The sequence below is a fragment of the Lacerta agilis genome, chromosome 14 (assembly GCF_009819535.1).
Source record: "Lacerta agilis isolate rLacAgi1 chromosome 14, rLacAgi1.pri, whole genome shotgun sequence".
In the NCBI taxonomy this organism is placed as follows: domain Eukaryota; kingdom Metazoa; phylum Chordata; class Lepidosauria; order Squamata; family Lacertidae; genus Lacerta; species Lacerta agilis.
Genome location: NC_046325.1, coordinates 38132947 through 38156902, shown reverse-complemented (window position 1 = coordinate 38156902; position 23956 = coordinate 38132947). Strand labels below are relative to the sequence as shown.

The 23956-nt window shown below is 45.0% G+C and overlaps 1 protein-coding gene across 1 annotated transcript in view; it reads right to left on the bottom strand.

The window, feature by feature from the left end:
- Positions 1–20251, bottom strand: part of PLCD3 (phospholipase C delta 3) — a 68559-nt gene extending 48308 nt beyond the window's left edge. The window contains exon 1 of the mRNA XM_033169555.1: positions 20113–20251. Coding sequence (XP_033025446.1) covers positions 20113–20251 — 139 coding nt within the window. The remainder of the gene's footprint in view (positions 1–20112) is intronic.
- Positions 20252–23956: the final 3705 nt, after the last annotated feature.

Genomic DNA, 23956 nt, shown 5'->3' with positions numbered 1-23956 from the left:
TGGGAGCTGTACCAGGAAGGGGAGGTGAGTCAGACGGGGAGGGCTTGAAAATGAAATTGTTTTCTGCACTTGAGGCAAAGCCATTTCTACTTTGGGGGAGTGGCGGGGGGGGGGGGAGAAGGGAGAAATGCCTCTTAGCAAAGGCCTCCTCTGGTGCACTGAAGTTGTTGTTATATGTTCCTAGGAAATAAAAAAGCAAGCCAAGGGAAGGGCAGGAGGGGTGGAACGTTTCCAGGGGCCGTGCAAGGCATGGGGTGCTGGAATGTGATGGGGAGGCAACGGAGGAATGGGGAGCGGTGTTTGTGCAAGGAGTTTTCCGATCAACCCTGCCACCACCCCTTGCCCCCAGGCAACACGTGAGACTCGAGTTTGTTGCGATCATCACCCCTTCTGCATGATAAACACAGACAAGTCTCACCCGTGGTGATATCGGTTTTTGTTTTTCCTCCCAGCTGCTCTGCGGAAGAAGAGCCAATACCCTTCTCCTTTTTGCTTTTTCTTCCCTTTTAACTGCTGGCTAGGGATTTCAGCTGTTATTTTAACAAGAAACAACCGCATCACCGCCATTGTTTCAAAGAAAATATTTGGCCTGGCTTCGACACAGAACTCACAATCCAGAGAAGTTTGCAATAGTTCTGATTTCACCCTGGTTCGTTGTTTTTTTTACGTTTTCCCTCTTTCCGTTCCTCCTCCTCCCCCCCCCCTTTTCCTGCCTCCCATCTCGCCATCTGTGTGTTGAGAATTTTTGTTTACAGTCAGCTGGGTTTTAAAAGGTCGGGAGGATGTACAGGAGCAGCTAAAGGGTCAGTCGTGGGTTTAACAGAAGTGTTTCGTGTTGCCGCAGGCATATGTTTCCAAACACCTCTCCGCCCCCTCTGGCGTTTGACCGAAGAAAACAGGCACATTATTCATCTAATGCGCACAAGAGATTTTTTAATAAGGCAGTGAGCAAAGGGGATCAGATGCTGCGTCCATGGCTGCTGGCGAATTTTATCACCTAATGATCTTTCTATAAAGTCCCAATTTGTCATTATAGGATGAACTTCAAAAGCTATTCCTCCATGAAAAAGAAAACATACCAAACTAGCATGTCAGGGCTAGAACTCTCCTAGACATCTAGCTTTCTATATCGAAGAGAGGAGCAATCACTTGTGTGAAGCAGCCCTTACTCATGGGATATCCCATCTGCAGTCTGGTGTTGCTCAGACCTCTGTGAGAACTAAGACCCAAGGCTGCATACACATTACTGGCCTAAAGTCGTTCTTTTACTCAAGGTGGTTTTGGGGTAGAGGGAATGCATCAAAGCACAGTATTTGGTAAGAAACTACAGGATAGGTATGGATTGTGGCTAATGTCATGTATCCTTATCCAAGCAGTGGAGGGAGGGGTGCATTGGATGCAGAGCAGGTGGGATCGTGTCCACCGCCCCAGCCTCAACATAAGATCTGGGAAGCAGAAGGGAGAGTAGATTTGGTTGCCATCAAACAGCCATGAGTGTTATGTATTCAGTGGTCTGTGTTTGCCTGAGCTTGAGTGTGGACGAAGGATTCTGAGCTCCTGTGTCCTGATTCGATACATGATGTCCAATCACAGAACATTTCAGGATTTGGGCCTCTGCCATTGGCCCTTGAACTCTTGAGTCGGGATTCGCAGCTTGGAAGTTTAGACAGCCAATGACGTTGGGAGTGGGAGTGGCCCAGATTTTCAGAAATGTATATAAGCAGCAGCTTTGCCCCAGGTTCCCAGTTATGTAGTTCAATAAAGGTTCTTGCTGTTATCACTGTGTGGGAACCCACCTTCAGTTCAATGAGTTCTCCCAATTTTTGCACATTTCCTCTCTGAAAGAGCAAGGGGCTTGAAAGGCGTAAGAAAAACAGAACAATCACTTATGATGCACTGCTTGTTTCACTATTCTGCCTTGAGTACATCTTGTTGCATCTTTTCCAAACATTCCTTGTCCTCCCTCCCCTTCCCGAAATCCAAACCAGCTTCCTGATCATAAATATCAGATGGCTAATTATCAGTCCCAAATCTGGATTCATGAAGTCTGCAAGTGTCCACACCGCACATCTAATAAGAACTGATTCAGACCCACAACCAGCTTTGTGGTTTGTCCCATCTGGGTTTCTGCAGTCGACGCACAACTGAGCGGAGGCAAGGAATGCAATCTGCCTGCTGCCTGCAACATCCAACAAGCTGTGCACAGAGCTGGCGTCTGGCTGCATTTTCACAGGCACAAAAGCACAGATCAGCTTACAATTGTTCGCAAATTAGTACTGTGTCTTCACTCAGTTGCTCTGTGACCATGTTGCAAATATTACCAAACAGCATCCAGAGTAGCATTGGGGGGGGGGGATTATGGGCATGTTAGCAATTTATCACTTCTACAGGTTGTTTCCAAGGTGGTTTTTGGCCAGCATCAGATCCCTTTCCCTTTAGATATGGATGCATATATCAGGCCACGGCTTAACTAAGCTCTGAGGGCCTTCTCGGTAGTGGCACCCACCCTGTGGAACGCCCTCCCATCAGATGTCAAGGAAATAAACAACTATCTGACTTTCAGAAGACATCTGAAGGCAGCCCTGTTTAGGGAAGCTTTTAATGTTTGATGTTTTATTGTGCTTTTAATGAGATGGGGTATAAATTTATTATTCTTATTACAGTGGTGCCCCGCTAGACGAAAATAATTCATTCTACAAGTTTTTTCGTAGAGCGAATTTTTTGTCTAGCGAAGCGGCAATGGAGCGCGGAGGTTTTCGAAGCAGCCCCATTGACTTTTTCGTCTTGCGGGGCAGCTTCCGCTAGACGAATGCCGTTCATCTAGCGAGTTTTTCGTCTAGCGAGGCATTCGTCTAGCGGGGCACCACTGTATTATTATTATTATTATTATTATTATTATTATTATTATTACACTTGTTGGGACACACAATCATGCAAAGTATGGACTGCTTAGGGAAGTTCTTAATGTTTGATGTTTTATTGTGCTTTTAATATTCTGTTGTGAGCCACCCAGAATGGCAGGGTATAAATTTATTATTATTATTATTAATAATAATAATAATAATAATTCAGACAGCCCTCAGCAACTCCCAGCAGGGCTCTTGGGCCTTTACAACCATGTGACAGGCAGAAATTCAACCAGAAAGTTTCATGGGGGTGTAGCAGTGTTGGGCCAATGGCACTGGGCAGCTCCCCTTGTTGAACACCTCCCATGACACTGTTAAGAGACACGGGAGTCCTGCCAGAAACCGAGAAACCTCCAGCTAGACCCCTGTGCACCAAGCTGCCCTCCGCGTGCAAGAGCTTTGCCAGCCTCCCACTTCTTGCCACACCCTCCACGAAACATGACCAATCAGGTCCATCAAGGCCACAGCAATTCTGAGTGATTTCAGGAGTAAAAACGGGCTCAGATGGGCATGAATGAACTCAGAGGAACCTCCGTTGATTTTTTTTTTTTTTTTTGCACAGCTCACAAACCCGTCACAGAAATTGCCAGTGCCTGTTGCATAAGAAACTCCCTGTGATCTATATTTAACCCCGCTGTCCTTACGTAACTCCTCAAGCCCTCCAGCTCAAAAGCAGGGGTGAGAGGTTCTGCAAGACGTTCCGCTTATATTTTGCCCTGTCTTCATTGATGCGGCTTGCAGCTTTGTTTAGGCCTTGCCTACCCGCTTCTCCTTATGTCCCTGAATGAAATGCCAACTGACTTTTCTCAGCCGCTATGATGAACTATAATTTGGATGGGGGGCAGGGAGGACACCAACCACGGCTAAATCCTGGATTTGCCTGTCGTTTTCGTTGTCTTCCAAGGATCCACCTTAATCCTAACCAGTGGCTCTTATAGGCCTGTCTCTTCCCCATTCACCACCCCTTAGTGGCTGTGTATACACACTATACATTTAAAGCACATCTCACACACTCCCAAACAATCCTGGGAATTGTAGTTTGCCCCCACACCGAGCTACAATTCCCAGCACCCTTAAAAAACTACAGTTCCCAGATATTTTGGGGCAGTGTGTGTTTTAAACGTATTCTGTGTCTGCAGCCATTGCTTTTCTTTCTCCTTCCTCTCCCTCTTTTCCTCATTCACTTTATTTAAAGGATGCAAAATGCTACTAGCATCTACCTCAGAAATTATTTATTGTTTTATTTTCTTATTTTGTTTATTAAATTTATAAACCGCCCTTCTTCCCGAGGATCGCAGGGTGCTTTACGATATAAAAACACATGCACACAAAAACGTAACAGGATGCCAAATAAAACAACCCCATTCCGCACACACACAACTTAAAAGGCCACAGATTGTTTAACTAGCCCAAAAATGAGGCTCAATCCACTTTAGGGTTTTTCACCCTCCAGTTGAACATCAGTATTAGACCTAATCCAGAGAGGCTTGGGTTCAAATCTCTGTTCAAGTGTGACGCTCACGGAATAGTCTTGAGCAAACCTGTTTTTCCCAGCATCACCTCATCACATAGGGCTGTCATGAGGTAACACCCAAAGGTGATGCGCTAAATCCTCTAAACATAGGATAGAAACACGATATAAAAACAAACGAGATTGCTTCTGAGCTCGTGCAGAGTAGCTGGGAGACACAGGCCCACTTTCCTATGGGTAACTAACTCTAGGCTCATAGGCAATTTCGATGGCTTCATTTATTTCTCGGCAGGGTGGGTTTGATTTAAATCACTAGTCAGTAAGACTTGATTTAAATCATTTTTTTACAGAAAGACTCATTCTTGCTGGTATAATCTTAATAATAAAGGTTTCATTTTTGGAATAATAATTTTTCAGAGTACTGTAGTTTTTACAGTTTTATCAAAAATTACTGAATTTATTAGATATACATACAGATAATTATGAAATTATTGTGAGGTTTAATAAGTTAACTGTTTATACTTGAACAACTTTTCTGCTGTACTTTATTGGAAGGAGAAAAACAATCATTTCCTTAATAACTAAACAATTTATTTAACTAAAGCAGTAACATTGTGGCACATGCATCCATGTTTGTTAACTGATGTGGTCAAACAATTTAAAAACAAAACAGCTTTAGCACACATGAAAAACTTAAAACAAATCCTTATTTCCGGATGAATAGCCTTTGGGCTATAATGTAACTTACTGGTAAATAGAAAACTATCTTTAGAAAGATTTTTTCATCCGAAAGGAAAATCCAATTTAAATTTTTTAAAAATCCGATTTTTAAAAGCCACAAAGAGAGCATCATCAATCAATGCTCCAAAATAAGCTGGGAGGTGGGAAGAGCAAGCCACTTCTGCGTCCTCTTCAGACCTGTCCGAAAAGGCTGTGTACACACAACCTGTGGGTGTTTTCAAATCAGACCGAAGCTGGTTTTGCGGAGGGAATGCATCAAAATGCGGCATTTCTCAAGAAACGACACGATTGTGACATGTGCGCACAGCTTCACAAAACAGCAGTGGCATGTTTAATCAGGTAAAGCCCAACAAGTCAAGCAAGCTGGCAGCACGGTTAAGTCATTAAACCGCCTTGCAACATGCTCTAAAGCTCGGACATTTCATCTTTTAGACCTGGCATCCCAAAGCTCATAAGGCATATATGATTGTCAGGTAAGCATCTAAGCAACAAACAGAAAGCAATGAAGTCCAATAATTAAGTGATGCTGAGGTGAGTGATTAACTTTTAAAGATGTTCCTGGGCCAGGATGCGGCTGTAGGCCCAGGAACGGAAGAAGGACCTGCCCTGCCTGGAATTTCGAAGCACACTCGTCTGATCCGATCTGAGCGGATCATGACCAAGGAGGGGATCAGTGGTCCACTTCGGAATCCACAATGTGGCACATTCAGTGCCAGATTTACGTAAAAGCTAAACAAGCTATAGCTTAGGGCCCCACTCTCTTGGGGGCCCCCAAAAAATTTAAAGGAAATTTAAAGGGGGGGGGGAAACTTGGATGTACCGGTACATTTTCCAAAATATAAGATAAAAAACAAATAAAATAAAACCTACATACAGCAACAGTGTTTTGTGTTGTGTAGGTTCCTATGATGTAAGTAATGCTGGCCTGCTCCCTAAAATACTACTTCTGAATTGTATTTCAGTTCAACAATTACTTTGATAAAATGCATATTTTGTTATGTGCAAATGGCTTTAGATACCTATTAGGTCCATAAATTACCATATAGCATATATTCAACACAAAAAACAGTGACTATTTGTTGTTGACATAGGACAGCTGGGCATATAAAGGGCCCCATTACCTTCAGTAGCTTAGGGCCTCATCAAACCTAAATCCGGCCCTGGGCACATTCCATTGTTATGAAGTGTTCTAAGGGTTTAAAAGCACGGTTTAAAGTACCTATGGGGTGGTTTAAGGGCTGTACACTACCTCTGCCTCCCCGACCCTATTTTTCCTTTAAAACTTTTCAGCTAGTGCTGTCCAGTCAACCCACAAACTGGGTGACTAGCATATGGAACTCCTTGCTACCGCAGGCCTCAAATGAGCACAAATGAGCACCTGTGAGCAACAGGCATTCAGTCGCTCCGGGGGTAGGAATATAAAGATCTGTCCAGTTTAGTTCTCCACGTTTCTCATTTTCCCAATCTTAAATTCAACCCGACACATTTCCATAACAATTTGTTTTTTTCATCAGCTTTTTAGGGCAGATTTCTCTTAATAATCTTTTGGAAGCAGTTTTGACAAATATATGCAAATTTTCCAAGCATTTTCTCTCTAATATAATGCATTTCAGCATGTTATTTTTGTACTAATATATGTACTTTTGTGCACACTTTACCATAGTATATATGCATTTTTGTACACATCACTTCGATGGAGCAAAATTTGAAGACGTGCCAGTTTTGAAGGGTGGCTGTGTTTATGTTCAATACTGTTTCCAAAACTGCAGGTTTGGCAATTCACCTTTAGGTGGGAACTTGGGGGGGGCGGGATCCCATGATCCATACTCCCGGGGAAACTGTCCAGGAACAGTATGGCTCCCCTCCCAACCCCATGCTTACACTAAATTTGCACAGTGAAATTGGACTGATATGATGTGGTTTAAAAACTGAGTGTATGAACAAGCAGATATACGATGAAATGTGTTACGGCAGCTAATGTTGTAATAAAACAAATCACATATTGATATGGACGATCATTGTTAAGTCAATAAATTTGGGGTGCTTTATTTCTTCATTCCAAACATTTGTGGATAGCTCAGCTGGGAAGTGAGACTCTTCATCTCAGGGCCATGACAATAAACGCCCTCGAGTGCTATGAAAATAGCAAGTCAGCACATAACACTCAGCAGACAAAGGCCTTTAAAAAATAGGTGCTGTTTTCACACTGTTAAAAGTACAAAGGGGAGAGCAGCTGCAGATCTCCTGAGGGAGACAGAGAGAGAGTGTGTCTTGGAGAGCATATCCAGCTGCAAAAACACCTGGAGTTAAGAACTGATCCAAAAAAAAAAAACAGATGGAAGATCATGTGTTCGGAGAAAAATGGTCTCTGAGGTATGTGTATGTTCCATGATATGAAGAGGCAATTATTGTCACTCTGGTGAAGTAAACACACTCTGTACATGCTCAGAAATGCATGCCCTACTTTTTCTTCATTTACCCCTGGTACTGAAAACTCTCATCATTCTTCCATGATTCCAAAAACCCCTTGCCTAGTCTTGTTCCTATTTCACCGCCCCCTGATCTGACCAAACTGAACACAAACATCCAAAAGCTACACACAGAAAAAGCAAAAACATATTCGGCAGCATATAGATTTTTAATGCTCATAATGCCAGTGTATGGAAATCAGATGGGGGGGGGAGGGGATTTTGTGACCCACTCCAGAAATATCATGGCTATAGAAAGCCACTTTTTTTTTTTTTGCAAACTGTCCGAGGCTTTATTACAATCAAGCAGTATATAAATGCTGTGAAATAAAATTAATTCAATAAATTACAGCAATAATTAAACAAGAAGCCAAACGAACAACAACGGCGACAGAAACAACCCGCCGAAAGTGTGCTAATAGAGAATATAAAGTGATCCTGGAATTTGTTCACCTCTTAGGTCTTTTTTATTGTTGCCTGTGTGGAGAACTCAGAACAGAAAAAACCCAAAACGAAAGCACTCACAAAACTGTTTTCTAAACACCACCTCTAATATTTTATATGGAATTATCTTGTAAATCTATCATACAGATCCCAATCTCACAGTTACTGGAAGCCTCTTCTCCATTATTTTAAATTTCTAAAGATTATTTATTATCCTAAGGCTCAGATCATGGCACTCAGGAAGCAGAGGAGCCCAAGGGAACAGTTCCTGCCAATGCAAGGGCCAAGTCTTAGAGAACTATTAAATTTTTTTCTTTTAAAAGTGCATTCTTGTAACCATTCTCCTGTACAGTGGTACGTTGGTTCCTGAATGGCTTAGTTGTCGAACAAATCGGCTCCCAAACACCGCAAACCTGGAAGTAAGTGTTCCGGTTTGCAAACGTTTTTCGGGAGCCGGACGTCCGACGTGGTTTCCGATTGGCTGCAGGACGCTCCTGCAGCCAATTGGAAGCCGCGCCTTGGTTTTTGAAGGGTTTCGGGAGTCGAACGGACTCCCAGAACGGATTAAGTTTGACAACCAAGGTAGCACTGTGCAGAATTATTGTCCTTTTCTTCAAAGTGTTTTAAGAATATATTATGTGTTTATTGCTGTCTATTTCTGTGTCTTGCTCTACCACGGAATGAGATAGATACTCACATTGGGACAGCATGCTGAGAAAGGAGGTAGACGGTTCAATAACTCCCCCCCTCCCCCCCCCCCGCAAACAACCAGAAACTGGTCAAAACATCAGATCACATCCAGCGATCCAACAGCCCCTTTAGCCTATCCTTGGACGCTTAGCATGTTGGTCAACCCATTGCAAAAGTCACCTGCAGGCTTTTTCCTTTCAAACCTTACAAAGGTTACCTTAACGGCCAAGAATATAATTTTTAGGCAACCTGAAGGGAGGAGGAAATGAAGAGGAGGGGAGGAAACTCAGGAGACAGATTAATTTTAATAAGTAGGTCTGGAAGCAAAACGTTGCACATGTGATCGCAAAGAGACAGGGCAGCGGCAAGCTGGAGGCAGCAAAGAACATGGAGCCAAGAAAACAATGGAAGTGTGAGCCAGAAAAAAGTGGTGCTTTGGAAGCACAGTTTCAGTTGTTGCATTTTGAACCAGAACAGCTCTTCCATCAGGAGATAAAAGCTGGCTCCAGCTGAAAACCGATCAGCTTCCAGAATGCTATCGGCAAGGAAGGCTGGATAACTATTTTTGGGTTTGCCTAGCCCTGGCAGGATCCTAGGTAAAGGGACCCCTGGCCGTTAGGTCCAGTCGTGTCCGACTCTGGGTTTGCGGCGCTCATCTCGCTTTATTGGCCAAGGGAGCCTGCGTACAGCTTCCGGGTCATGTGGCCAGCAGGACTAAGCCGCTTCTGGTGAACCAGAGCAGCGCACGGAAACGCTGTTTAACTTTCCGCCGGAGTGGTACCTATTTATCTACTTGCACTTTGACATGCTACCGAACTGCTAGGTGGGCAGCAGCTGGGACAGAGCAACGGGAGCTCACCCCGTTGCGGGGATTGGAACCGCCAACCTTCTGATCGGCAAGTCCTAGGCTCTGTGGTTTAGACCACAGCACCACCCGCGTCCTGCTGTTCAGTAATTCATCAGTCCAAAGGATCGATGCCCTTGAGGTGCATTATCTCCAGGACCAAGTCAGACTTCGTCATTTACGTAGCTGTAACCCAGGGGATCACTCAGTAAACTGGATTACCGTGAGCTGGGGAGGGTGGGTGAAGTTATACCAGTTTGAATGATGGAACGATAGGCTCCTCCAGACAATCTGCTTATTGAACATTCACCCTGATTTGATTGCACAAAGCTTATGTGGAGGTTAAATTTCATCCAGGTTTTGCTGAGCATCCATTCCAATTTGCTTAGGGGGCAGTTATACAAGCACAGGGATGCAGGCTGGCACTGTGGTCTAAACCACTGAGCCTCTTCGGCTTGCCAATCAGAAGGTTGGTGGTTCGAATCCCCACGACAGGGTGAGCTCCCATTGCTCTGTCCCAGCTCCTTCCAACCTAGCAGTTTGAAAGCACACCAGTGCAAGTAGATAAATGGGTACCGCTGCGGTGGGAAGGTAAACAGCATTTCCATGAGCTCTGGCTTCTGTCACAGTGTCCCGTTGCACCAAAAGCGGTTTAGTCATGCTGGGCACATTACCGGGAAAGCTATCTGCGGACAAACACGGGTCCCCTCGGCCTGAAAGCGAGAAGAACACCGCAACCCCAGAGTCGCCTTTGACTGAACTTAACCATGCAGGGGTCCTTTACCTTTACCTATACAAACACTCATCCCGTACTTATCCAGGTATGTTTTGGGGGCATTATACATTAGTCATACATACATCTCCTATTTTCCATTACATTTCCCTGTCACTTTCCAAACTGCAGAATGCCAGATTCTTTTTTTAAAAGGGGGCTTTGCTGTTGCTAGGGCAACGGCGCCTGTTAATCCACTTTGAGTGCACAAACCTAACGTTCTGATATGCACTCAAATCACTCCCACAAAACGGTAACAGTTTGGAGAATACCCCAATGCCGACTTCGCTAACAGTCAGTAGTCGCCACCATCGGTTGCAGACAACGGGAACTCAATGCTGTCAGGAAGAGATCTGCCTGGGGTATCAAGCTACAACGGTACCAGCTTCCAAATCTCTTAACTACCTAGGTACACTATTTTAATTCATTGCAGGAGAACCAGTAGTTTCCAATATGAGAAGAGAGAGCTAGCGCATGGAATTCAGCTTTTGCTAGCTCCGTGACTGGAGATAGAAGTTTCAAGCCTCACGGTCCTAACAAATGGGGCTGTATGTTTTCAAGAACACTTTGCCATCAGCTGGTCTGGGTACTCCTGGATGGCAGAACAACAGACCAGACAAGTTTAGGCTTGTCTGTGCGTGCAATACAATTTCTGTGCATAGGGCAGGGAGATGCCAATTACACCTGGGGTTGTTTTGGTCTTCTCTGGAAATGTTCTCCGATATATCAGTCTTCAACCTGTTTTGGAACCCACTTTGAACCTCAAATGGCAACATAGGGCATCATTATTATTTTTTTAATCATAGTTGCTTGCCTTTCTGCTCTCTTTCTTCGCTGGGTACAAAGGAAGGCAGGACACCCTACCCATAAAAATTCTTCTATAGAAGAGAAAATTGTGGCGGGTGCACTTTCCCCCCACCCCTGTAGGATCGGCTGCTGCACCTGTTCAAATTCTGTCTTCCTTCCAGCTGTTAAAGGTACAGGAGGAGCAGGGTCGGCCCAAGACATTTTGCTGCCTGAAGCAGAAAAGCAAATGGTCAAGGTGCATGGCCTACTTGAGGCCGGTCAAGTTAGTTTGGCGACTGAGGAAGAAAATCACATGAGGCCCACACAGGCAGGAAAAATACAATACAGTGTTACCTCGGGTTACAAGCGCTTCAGGTTACAAACTCGGAAGTAGTACCTCAGGTTGAGAATTTTGCCCAGGATGAGAACGGAAATCGCGCGGCAGAAGCAGGAGGCCCCATTAGCGAAAGCGCGCCTCAGGTTAAGAATGGTTTTGGGTTAAGAATGGACCTCCGGAACGAATTAAATTCGTAACCCGAGGTACCACTGCATTAAATTATTTTGGTGCCCTTTCGTGTCATACAAAATCAGCTGGTACCTCGGTTCCCGAACGACTTAGTTGTTGAACAAATCGGCTCCCGAACACCACAAACCCGGAAGGGGAAGGATCTTTGCCTTATAGTGGAGCCGGCCCCGTGAGGAGGCATCTTGGTTATTCTGGTGGTGCTTTTTCTACTCTCTCTCTCTCCCCACTCCCATGAAAGCAAAAAACAAACACACACCCTAATCAAAAACTGGTGGCAGCGCACTCACACGACTTAACTCTTAACATTTATGTGTGACCTGCTTGCAGGTCTCAACCCACCAGCTGAAAACCCATGAGCTAACAGATATTCACAGCCATGGTGGCCCTTCACAAATTGAGTCAGGCCAGTCCAAGCAGATACGATCTCACAGAAGATTATATATATTTCACCCAAGCACCTTAATACGGCACATTCCGATCTCTATATGACAGGCGGCTCACCTAGAGCTGCTTAAGTTTTTATTTATTTATCCACATAGTTGCAATTTATAAGCAGCTTTTCGATAAGGCCTAAAAATGGGCAGTTTTTAAAGGTATGGATGGCCTCAGGGTGGGAACACTCGCTCCCGAGATGAATTAGGCACCAGAAGGCAAATGGGTAGACACATAATACCTTGTAATTACCTTGGCATGCTTTTTAACTGTAATTGTTTTCAGAATGTTTTTACTGCTTCAGAATGTTCTTCCTTTGTTTTTGCTTTCCATTTGTGCTATCCGTTTGGCATCACATGCAACTTGGGGAGAAAGGGTGGGATATAAATTTGATAAATGATAACAACAACAACAACAACAACAACAACAATTTTATTATTTATACCCCACCCATCTGGCTGGGTTTCCCCAGCCACTCTGGGCGGCTCCCAACAGAGGACCAAAAACAGAATAAAACTTGTGCAGGTATGTCTTGCTTGCGCTTACTCTGCCCCACAGACTCAGGCTGCAACCGTATTCACACACTAACCTGGGAGCAAGTGCCTCTCTAAGCAAACAGGACTGCACTGTTATTAGATGCTGCAGAGAAAGACATTCCTCTACGTATCTTTCGCTGAGATTACAAGTGGCGCTTTGGCCCAGCCAAAGTAAGAAGAAATTGAGTGCAAGAATACAGAATATTCATTGTTCCACCGCTGAAAAAAAAACACACCAGGACACATCCTGGCGGAATGAATCTGCTAGATATCAACTTCAAGGTAACTATGCCAGCTCTTTCAGAACACCAACTTTCAAAATGAATGCAAATTCCACACTGCTTTTAGTTATTGGAATCGCTCTGTACTTTAGGCCCGTGAAACTTGTGACCCATCAAACCAAACCAGGTGCAGGTCTCACTAGCAAACCTCTTTTTGCAGCTTGCCTGAAGCTGAAAAACAAGGGAGCTGTTCCTTCTGTCCTTATGCACCATCCTCTACTCCCAATAATCCCTTAGGTTCTTCTCATTCTTCAGTGGTCACCGTTGAAAAAAGGATGCTGGCCTAGACCAGCCTTGGTCTGATCCAGTTAAGCTTGTGTATGTTCTTTATTGCCAACCACCATGCAATACCCTCCAACATTTCTCTGATTAAAAATAGGGGCGTCCCATTCCATAATTATGTCCCATTCCATAATGTGGGACGCAGGTGGCGCTGTGGGTTAAACCACAGAGCCCAGGGCTTGCTGATCAGAAGGTCGGCGGTTCGAATCCCCGCGATGGGGTGAGCTCCCGTTGCTCGGTCCCTGCTCCTGCCCACCTAGCAGTTCGAAAGCACGTCAAAGTGCATGTAGATAAATAGGTACCGCTCCAGCAGGAAGGTAAAAACAGCATTTCTGTGCGCTGCTCTGGTTCACCAGAAGCGGCTAAGTCATGCTGCCCACATGACCCGAAAGCTGTACACCAGCTCCCTCGGCCAGTAACGCGAGATGAGCGCCGCAACCCCAGACTGGACCTAATGGTCAGGGGTCCCTTTACCTTTATTCCATAACTAGTGGTTTCAGCCCATTAAAATAACGGGCGCTAGAACATATGTCCACCACCCCCCGACCTCCCGCTAAAGCAGGCTTTGGCAGGGGGGCGGGGGCGGGGCGGGCAAGCAGCGGCTTCTCCACTAATGCGGAGAAACCGCTGCTTGCCTCTCCACCACCACCCCGACCTCCCGCTAAAGCAGTCCCCTGGAGGCCAAGTGGGCAGCGGGAAGCCCGGCTGGTGGTGGAGCCGAGCGCGGTAAGGTGCAGCGGCGAGAGCGGCAGCGTGGCCTCCCTTCTCGGCCTCCCCTGGCCTCTGGAGCGCCGACGTTCCACTTCAACCGCCCCGCTTCAACTGCCCCCGGCCGATGTCTCTCCATCCAATCCCTGTGTCCCTGGGGCACATGCGCAGTAGCGCAAACCCAGAGACACACGGACTGGACGCAGAGACACTTGCATTTTATATATATAGATGACAATTTTACTATTTATACCCCCACACATCCTACTAGGTTGCTGCAGCCACTCTGGCCAGCTTCCAACATATATAAAAACATAATAAAACATTAAACATTTAAAAAAACTTCCCTATACAGGATTGCCTTCAGGCGGCTGGGGGAGGGGGGCTGAATAACTCAATACCCTCCAACATTTCTCCAATGAAAATAGGGACATCCTAAGGATGGCGCTGTGGTCTAAACCACAGAGCCTAGGGCTTGCTGATCAGAAGGTCAGCGGTTCAAATCCCGACGACGGAGTGAGCTCCCATTGCTTGGTCCCTGCTCCTGCCAACCTAGCAGTTCGAAAGCACATCAAAGTACAAGTAGATAAATAGGGACCGCTCCGGCGGGAAGGTAAACGGCGTTTCCGTGCGCTGCTCTGGTTCACCAGAAACGGCTTAGTCATGCTGGCCACATGACCTGGAAGCTGTACGCCTCGGCCAATAATGTGAAATTAGTGCTGCAACCCCAGAGTTGTCCACGACTGGACCTAACGGTCAGGTGTCCCTTTACCTTTACCTAAGGAAAAGTGGGACATTCCAAGATCAAATCAGAAACTGGGACGGCTTCTCTAAATTACGGATGTCCCTGGACAATAGGGACACTTGGAGGATCGGCATACGTAGCTGGGGGGTTCTTGTGTTTGACCTGCAAGTTCGTGCATACCTGTTCTGCTGGAATGTCCTGAAAAGCCAGATCCTGCAATCTAGGCTCTGGAACTGCTTCTCTAGAATTAAGGGGGGGGGTCTTCCCAGTGAGCTTCCCAAAAGCCTATATGGAAAGAGAGATTACAAGCAGAAGGCTGGGCAAATACCGGTACTACATCAGCTCCTGTTCCAGGGAAAAGAACAAAAACGTATTGACAAACGATCACAGCAAAGATTGCGAAATCGCTGTCACATTCTCAAGGGGACGGGGGGGGGGGGAATACTTTGCAAAGTTACTTGAAAAAATATCACACTGGCATCAATTTGATTTTAAAAAAATAAAAAATCCGAGCACCGGCTAAGAGAATCAGAAACAGAGACGGCAATAGTTTATATTGAGATCAGACTATGCTGGAAAAGTCCCAAGCAAAAGTATTGTGAGTCGTAGTTTAGATTCCACAATCCAAATTAAACAATGAACAAGATTAGAATACGTATCAAAACACAGCTCACAATTTATTTTACATGTATATAGCAGCAGCAGCATGACACTACAGTTCATGCTATTTATCTGCACGTGGTTCGAGTGAAACGTTACAGCCCCCGTCCAATGAAAGTGGCAAGTTAATAATACACACACATCCGAAGTAGTTGTGGATTTGTGAGTGTCCTTTGCCGTCTCCCCAAAAGAAGGGGTATATACCTGGAAAATACTGTGGGGGTGGTTTAAAGCACTGGTCTTCAAGGGGTGGGGTGAGAATCCACTAGCAGACAGTGTCTGATCCAAGGTGGGTCACAACAGGAGCACAACCACCATTATTATTTAATAATAATAATAATAATAATAATAATAATAATATACCGCCCTATACCCAGGGGCATGTCTCAGGGCAGTTCACAAAATAAAATCAAGATCTAAAACCACAAAATACATAATAAAAATAAAAACAACAACACAATAGCACTCCCCCAACAAAACAAACACATTTAAAAGGGGCATTGGATGTAAATCAGATCAACCAAAGGCCTGGTTAAAAAGAAACACTTTTGCCTGGAGGCCTAAAGGTGTATAATGAAGGTGCCAGGCGAACTTCCCTGGGGAGAGCATTCCACAGACAGGGAGCCACTGCAGAGCAGGCCCCGTTCTCGTGTTGCCACCCTCTGGACCTCTCGAGGAGGATGCAAATATGTGGTAAAAGATTGAGAAACGAACTGTCGAATGCATCTTTGGGCTGGGTTCTGAAAAAGGTTTAAGATTCCTTGTTTTGAAAGGAAAGGCAACCCCCACAATAGAAAGACCAAAGGCTGTACAGTGGTACCTTGGTTTACGAACTTAATCCGTTCCGGAAGTCCGTTCTTAAACCAAAGCGTTCTGAAACCAAGGCATGCTTTCCCATAGCAGCAGGGGACTCAATTTACAAATGGAAAACACTCAACATGTTCTGCTTCCGGGGCAAAGTTCACTTCTGGGTTTGCAGCGTTCTTAATCCAAGTTGTTCATAAACTAAGCTGTTCTTAAACCAAGGTACCAGTGCACATGCATGTTACCCTCATGCTACCACGGAAATTTGGCATTGTAAGAACAAAGCTCCAGAATAAGTCCTCAGGTTATCATTAGACTGGCTTCCACACAGGGATTGAGTTAGCTGAACATGGAGGAAAAAAGCACATTTGAGTCCGATCAACAACTCCCGCTAAAGCTACAAATGGGGAAGATCCCCTACCTCAAGGGATCCTGTCGGAAGAGGAAACTGGGGTTAGGGGCATATATGATTGGGTGTGCACCATTCAACATTTTAATAGCTCCATTCCCAATCAAAACCTCAGTGCTACTGCATCTCAAAGGGAAAAAACCCCTATGGTTAGCCCCCACCCCTGTCCGAGATTCCTCACAGACCCAAAAATTGCTCTATTTATTCCTGTTCAGTGTTGGATTCTTGTGTGCTTTCTGGACTTGGCGGACACAGTTTGTGCTTTATGTAATCTGTGGGCATGATGAATGCTGTGTTCTCTGTCCTTCATAACTAGTCCATCCATTCATTCAGATTGTCACCCCAAAGGGCTCCTTTTAAGGTGTGGCAGGTGGCGACTGGGAAAAGAGCCTTTTCAGAAGTGGTTCCTCGCCTCCCTCCACAGGGAAACCTGCCTGGCACAGACACAGTCATTTAGGCACCAGGAGATTTTTTTTAAAAAAAATCTCAGCCTCTTCACGGTGAATTTGGCTTCTGGTCAAGGTGATAGGCATTTACTTGCAGCTAGTTTTTTAGGAAATGTTATTGAATGTTACTATTGCATGTTTACAGTTTATATGTAAGAACTGCTTAGATATTTTTTTACTATGTTAAGCAGTATAATTTTTTTAGTAAAAAATAATAATCTCCAATTTAATTCTTGTGAGACATTTCCATACTCAAGGAATTCCCTTTGTCTGGAACCTTTCTCCGATTGAGTTTAGCAAAACCACATTCAGACCTCTCTCACTTCTGGAGAGAATTAAGCTGTGTGAAATAGGCAGAACCGGGCGGCTGTTTTCATTTACGGTGTCTTATATTCATTTCTGTTAGGAATGCAATCTTTAATTGACAGAAAAATCCAATTCCCAGCTGCTGATCACAGGAGCAAATGTTTAAGCAGGGGATCAGCAATAATAACACTCAGTATTTATATAGTTGTTTTGAACATCCAGAGTGCTTACTGCACTTTGAAACTGCAAGGAAGGTCAATATCTCCATACTGTAAATGGAAAAGCTAAGCAAGTGAATGTTTAAGACCAACTAACAAGTTCCCTTTAGTGACTGTGCTACAACAAGTGTCCTCATTAGAAATCCATTTGTACTATTGAAACTGAGGTTTTTAAAAGAAATAATGAAAAGAATCCTTTATTGCTAAGTGGTAGCTCGCAGATATTAATTTTTTATCCTATTTCTTTCAATGTCCTCCAAGGGACATCAGTATTTAATTGACTAATATCAATTCTGGATATTAAACCAGAAGTAGGCTTTCACAGAATGAACACCTGTAAGTGGGGAAGAGATTCATGAACTTAATAAAGGATTTTTGATGTAATCAGGTAGCTGGTTAAAAGCTACCTCACCTTAGATAAAATCAACTAAAAGACAGTCCTAAAGTCTATTGGAAATCGTGATTTTAAAAGTGTATATATTCACTAGGGCTGTCACCTTTAACTTTTTCTGGCCCAGGACCCAATTTTAACCCACACATGCATTCCTTAAAACTTTTACCATGTATCCGCAAGGTGGAAGTGCTCCTGTTGCAACCCACCTTGGATCAGGCCAAAACTCCCTAGTGAAGCCAGAGTATATGTAAGATGAGAAGGGTGAAGGATGAAATCAAATCTAGCAACGGGGTAATGTATGAGTTCCTATATGTTTATTTCATCCATCAATCTCCACTCGACATAGGCCTTCTGGCACCATGGTAGTGATTTATTACAATGAAGTCTCTTGCAGGTAAGAATAGTCTTGGTCTTGAAGCTTCATCCAGAACCAATTTTAGCACCAACCACTCCCAGCTTTGGCCATGCCTGTTCTTTAACGGAATTGCTCATTTGACTCAAAAAGTAAAGCAATTACTTTTTTTTTTTTAACTTTCACCTAGAGCGAAAATGGTGCTGTGCCCTGCTCAAATCTCAAGAGAAAATGTTATCTAAAAGTAAACACTGAAAAACTGTAAAGGTTTATTGCAGCGGTTCATTCTAGTGACCACAAACACACTGCTTTTTCCCACTGCCTACAGTAGGACGCAGGTGGCATGACGTGGCGCTGTGGGTTAAACCACAGAGCCTAGGGCTTGCCGATCAGAAGGTCGGTGGTTCGAATCCCCACGCCGGGGTGATCTCCCGTTGCTCGGTCCCAGCTCCTGCCAACCTAGCAGTTCGAAAGCACGTCAAAGTGCAAGTAGATAAATAGGTACCGCTCCGGCGGGAAGGTAAAAGGCGTTTCCATGCCCCGCTCTGGTTCGCCAGACGCGGCTTAGTCATGCTGGCCACATGACCCGGAAGCTGTCTGCGGACAAATGCCGGCTCCCTCGGCCTATAGAGCGAGATGAGTGCCGCAACCCCAGAGTCGTCCGCGACTGGACCTATTGGTCAGGGGTCCTTTTTACCTTTACAGTACCCTACTGCTGCCCATTGGTTGATAATGCCTCTGTGGTTCCCAGCCTGCCCCCCCCCCCCCGATTGACCACTTGAAAATTGCTGATGATCTTGACATATGACTTCTGCCTGTGCCTTGTGCTAGATGCCATTTGGTTTTTAATGTATTTTTACAGACACACAACAGACAACCTGAATGAAGCTCACAGATTACTGCTGACCCGGACAAAAGTAAACATTTGATTCCTATTCCAAAAACACAAATAAATCAAAGGATATCAATTAAATCCCCTTCTCTCAAATCCGGTTTAGTCCAAGAAGTCAGGTTTTCCATTAAGCCACCCAGAAGGTGACCAAAGGAACTTTTGACAATCATTTGCTTAAATCTTACATTCTTCACTCCCCCACCCCCCCACCCCACATTTCCTAATGCCTAAAGGACAACTTGCGGTTAAGGCACCTGGCAAATCAGAATCACTCAAGAACCAATTATTCAAATATTACATTATCTGTGCAGAAGTACAAATTACATTCAGATTAGTTTTTAAAAAGCACTTTGCTCTTTAATCGGGTCACATGCCTCAAGGCTGATACGGTATGGAAAATAGGTCCCGACACTGTGCATGGAGACAAATTAAATCCTGCATTCCTGGAGTTATGGCAACACCCAGGCTAAAAGCAGCCGGCGTTTAACGTCGAGAGAGAGAGAGAAATGTTCGTCAGGAAACACATTCCTTTGCCCGCTAGAGAAGCCCACCCCCCCAATTTACACCCCCTATCCGCTGGGGCACCGGGAGCGATTTCAGCGGTGAAATGCACTCTGCAGCTGCTCAGAAATCCACTCTGCAGCTGCTCAGGGGACGTCTCGTTTACTTTGACACCACCTCACTCCAGCGCTAAATAAATATATTTATTCATTTAACTTCTCCGCAATGTTTTTGCTGGACCTAATTAGCGCCAGGGCTCAGCCCCCGCATATACACATATATGTGCGGGGGCTGAGCCCTGGCGCTAATGTATATGCGGGGGCTGAGCGCCCTGGCGCAAATTAGGTCCAGCAAAAACAATGCGGAGGAGTTTTGGAAAGAATAACCGATAGGAAGAACCTGAAGAGTTAGGAAAGACTTGCCGGGAGCGGGGCGCTCTCTCTCTCTCTCTCTCTCTCTCTTAAATTCCCACCCGTTCACTTCACTTCTCTGACTTACCCAGTTTTTTGAAGGCGCGGTGCCCGGAGAGTTTGGGAACGACTGCGCTCGGCTGGCTCGAAAGCAGCTGCTGCTGCTGCTGGCGGTGGCAGCGGCGCTGCTTTTCCCCGCACGCCTTTTTCTTCCTGCCGCAAATCATGGCTGGGAAAGATTTCGCGTTCCCGTCTCGGCCGGGGCCCCTTCTCGGCCGCTTGTTTTCGTTTTGACCCTTTCTCTCCTCCGAAGCAGAGACGGAGCAAGCAACCCACCCTCTCCGCGCGCCTGGGCGCCTCCTTCGTGGCTCTGGGGCGCAGCGCGCAGATTGGAGAGGCGGATCTTGGAGGGACTCGCATTTCAACGCCGATGCGCTCCGCCCTCTCGGTTCCACTCGGTGGGAAGGAGGGATCCGGTCTCTTGCGCTCCCCCGCCTGAGCCGCAAGGAGGATCCGTGTCCCCTTTGCCCCACGCCAGGGCTGTGTCCTAGAAATAACAGCTATTAGAAGTCACCCAAGAGAACTGGCCCTGTGCAACATTTTCCAGTGGAATAATGCCCACTCGCATTCTAAAGAGCTTATGAACCATCTGCTCGCTCTCAGGCTCTCTCAATAAACCGTTTCCAATCTTTTATAAAAAGTTTGTTATCTTGATTTCTTATTCTTCCGGTAAGTTTTGCCATTTCTGTGGGATTTGACTGGAGTAACACATGACTTGAAAGGTTTGCAGTTCCACAAACATAGGTGTGCACTGCCTCGAAATAAAAAGTGAATAGAATAAGGCTCACTAGGGGGGCATTGCTAAAAAAAATGTCAACCTTGTAACCAGAGGTTCAACTGAATAGAATCTGAATCACATGCACCACAAGGCCTATGCAGCCTCAACTTAAGGTGGCTCCCGGCCTGGCTTTTTACAAGCCCCAGCTGACTGCACAACCTGGCCTTTGCAAAGGCCATATAGACAGATACCTTTAGCTTCTGCACCCCTCCTTTGCACACCTGTCTACACAACCACATAGGCATCTTCCACAACAGCTCCGCAGCACAAATCCCTTCTGCAGGCAGGCACCCGTGCGCAAGAAATACGCTCCGCTCCCCAAAGCGGACCCATGCTCCCTCGCCCTCTTGAATTTCCCCTCTGCAAGCTGCATCCATGGATAGACCATCGCACCTAAATATTTCCATTCTGCACAACGCGCAGCATTTGCACGACTCCCTCCTGACAGCACCACACACGGAGGGATAATTCCCACACACAGCTTGATGGGCACATGTGCAAACCCACCCCACCATATCCCCAATATATATATGTATCAGATCTGCATCAGAGGGAATGGCACATGCCTCTTTGTCAATTTGAGCATAGTTGCGCTCCATGGGCGACAACATACGGGAATAAAAAGAGATGGGCTTGGCCTGGGCAGGCCGGGTCGTCCTCTTATATACCTGCTGGGATTGACAAGTCATGTGACCCTCTAATATACCAGCTGGGATTGACAAGTCATCTGACCCTCACCTGAATCTCATAACATAGCTGCCTCTGATCAGTTATCATTTAACTCTTGGGGAAAATAATTAGCATCACACATCATGTGCCTGGAAGTTACCAAACCAATTAACCAACCAGAAGGATTACTGTTAATAGCACCAGTTTTCCATAACTTGATATTGCTGGATAGTTTTGATCAACTGCAAAAGCATTTTTAGTTTGCTTTCTGTTGCCACACTGGAATGTTTCTTTATTAGTGCCACTTTGTTTTGTATGATTCCTTGCAAATGAAGGAAAACAACTTTTCTGCTTGTATACGTTGATAATATAATTTTGGTTACTGAGGACAAACAAGATTGTACAAAAACAACATTGGGTGCAGGCCATGCTGTAGTGTAGTGCTTATGCGACTGTGAATAAAAGGTGGCTGGGCTCATTGTCTCAGGGTTTGGGGGTGACAAAACTGATTTCCAATAAGTGCCCCCCTTCATTTCCATAACAAGTCCTTGAGTCTGTACTCTGAATGGTGACATCAGGGACCTAGAAGGTGCAGGGCTTGTCAGTCCAACCCCTACACAGTCTCATCAGGGCTGACCTTAAGGCACTTGGAGCAATTGGGCCAACTTAGGCCCCGCGGGCCGCTCCTAAGGGGGCCCCTGCACCAAGGCAATCTATATTTCAACTCTCTACCTAGTATTCCAATAACTATCCCTAATGCCTCCTGTTTATTATTCACTCTGCTCTAGCTCTGCTCATTGGCTCTATCTCCCTCTCTCTATCCCTCTCTAATTCTGACTCAACTCAACTGCCTAACTTCCAACCTCTAACTGCCTTTTTTATCCTCCCTAACTGCCATCCTTCCACACTCTAATTGCCTGGAGAGCTCCCATTGGTCAATCTCCTCCCTGCCAAGTTAACCCTTGGAGAACCTTTAGGGGTGAAACGCCACAGTCCCCACTTAGGGCAGAGACCTCACCCTGTCATCACGTTGTTGTGTTGGTGCCCAGTAAGGAGGACATGCCGTCCAACACTTCTCCAATGAAAATAGGGGCATCCCGTTCCATACTACTACTACAAATAATAATTTTATTATTTATATCTCACCCATCTGACGGGATTTTGCCAGCCACTCTGTGCGGCTTCCAAAATATATGAAAACATTAAACATTATAAAGCTTCCCTATACAGGGCTGCCTTCAGAAGTCTTCAAAAGGTTGTCTAGTTACTTATCTTCTTGGCTCGGTGAGTTACATAATTCCATAACCTCCAACTTTTCTCTGATGAAAATAGGGACGTCCTAAGGGAAATTGGGACATTCCAGATCAAATCAGAAACCGGGACGGCTTCTGTAAATCCAGGACTGTCCCTGAAAAATAAGGTCACTTGGAGGGTCTGAGAGGAGAGATCGGAAAACCCCTCATCTGAACTATGAGGCCCCTGATAAAGTTTTGCTTGATAATTGTGTACTCACAGAAGGGAACGTTTTTCCTCTTGATTTTACAAACATTCCTGACATGTTTTTGCCCCAGGGTACATAATTTACATGTACTTACACAGAACCACATGTGCCATTTTGCCCCCATCTCACATACAGAGGCTCCATCTGTGCTGTACATTTAAAGCAGTATCGTATCATACCGTCAGAAACAATCATAGCTCTCCCCCCCCCATGAATTCTGGGAACTGTAGTTTATTTGGAGAGTCATGTTCTCCACACAGAGCTACAGTTCTCTGAGTCCCATCAAAAGAGGAATTGCTAAACCATTCTGGTAATTGTAGTTCTGTGAGGGAGCTCTCCTAACAACTTTCCGCCAGTGCCTTTAACAAACTACAGCTCCCAATATTCATTGGCGGAAAGCTATGACTGTTTTTAAAGTGGTGTGATACTGCTTTAAATGTACAGTGCGGATGGGCCATTGCAACACAGGAACCATGCACCCCTTTCTGTCCTTTATTCTATAGGGTCTATATCTTTGGATAATTAATTTCTCTTCCTCCATTCCAACTTGCTTCTGTTTTGCTCACTATATATATATATATATATATATATATATATATATATATATATATATAATTTCTCTTTAAAACCAAGCACACCTCCTCTGTCTTCTATATTTTCCCTATTTCATTTACTGCTTTAATTGCAGTATTTGCAAAAGCCTTATTTGGTTTAGGTTACGAGTTTTAACGATAATTCACACAACCCCATTTTTATTTTTGCCAAACTCCCCCACTTCCTTTATTTGGGGTGTGTGTGTGTGTGTGTGTGTGTAAAATCTGCTACTCAAGAGGGTCTGTGGAGGAACTCAGTGATGCTCAAGTCTTCCATACGGCATACAGGTTTATTCCTTAATCTGAAGATAAGAAAGTATGAACCCACACA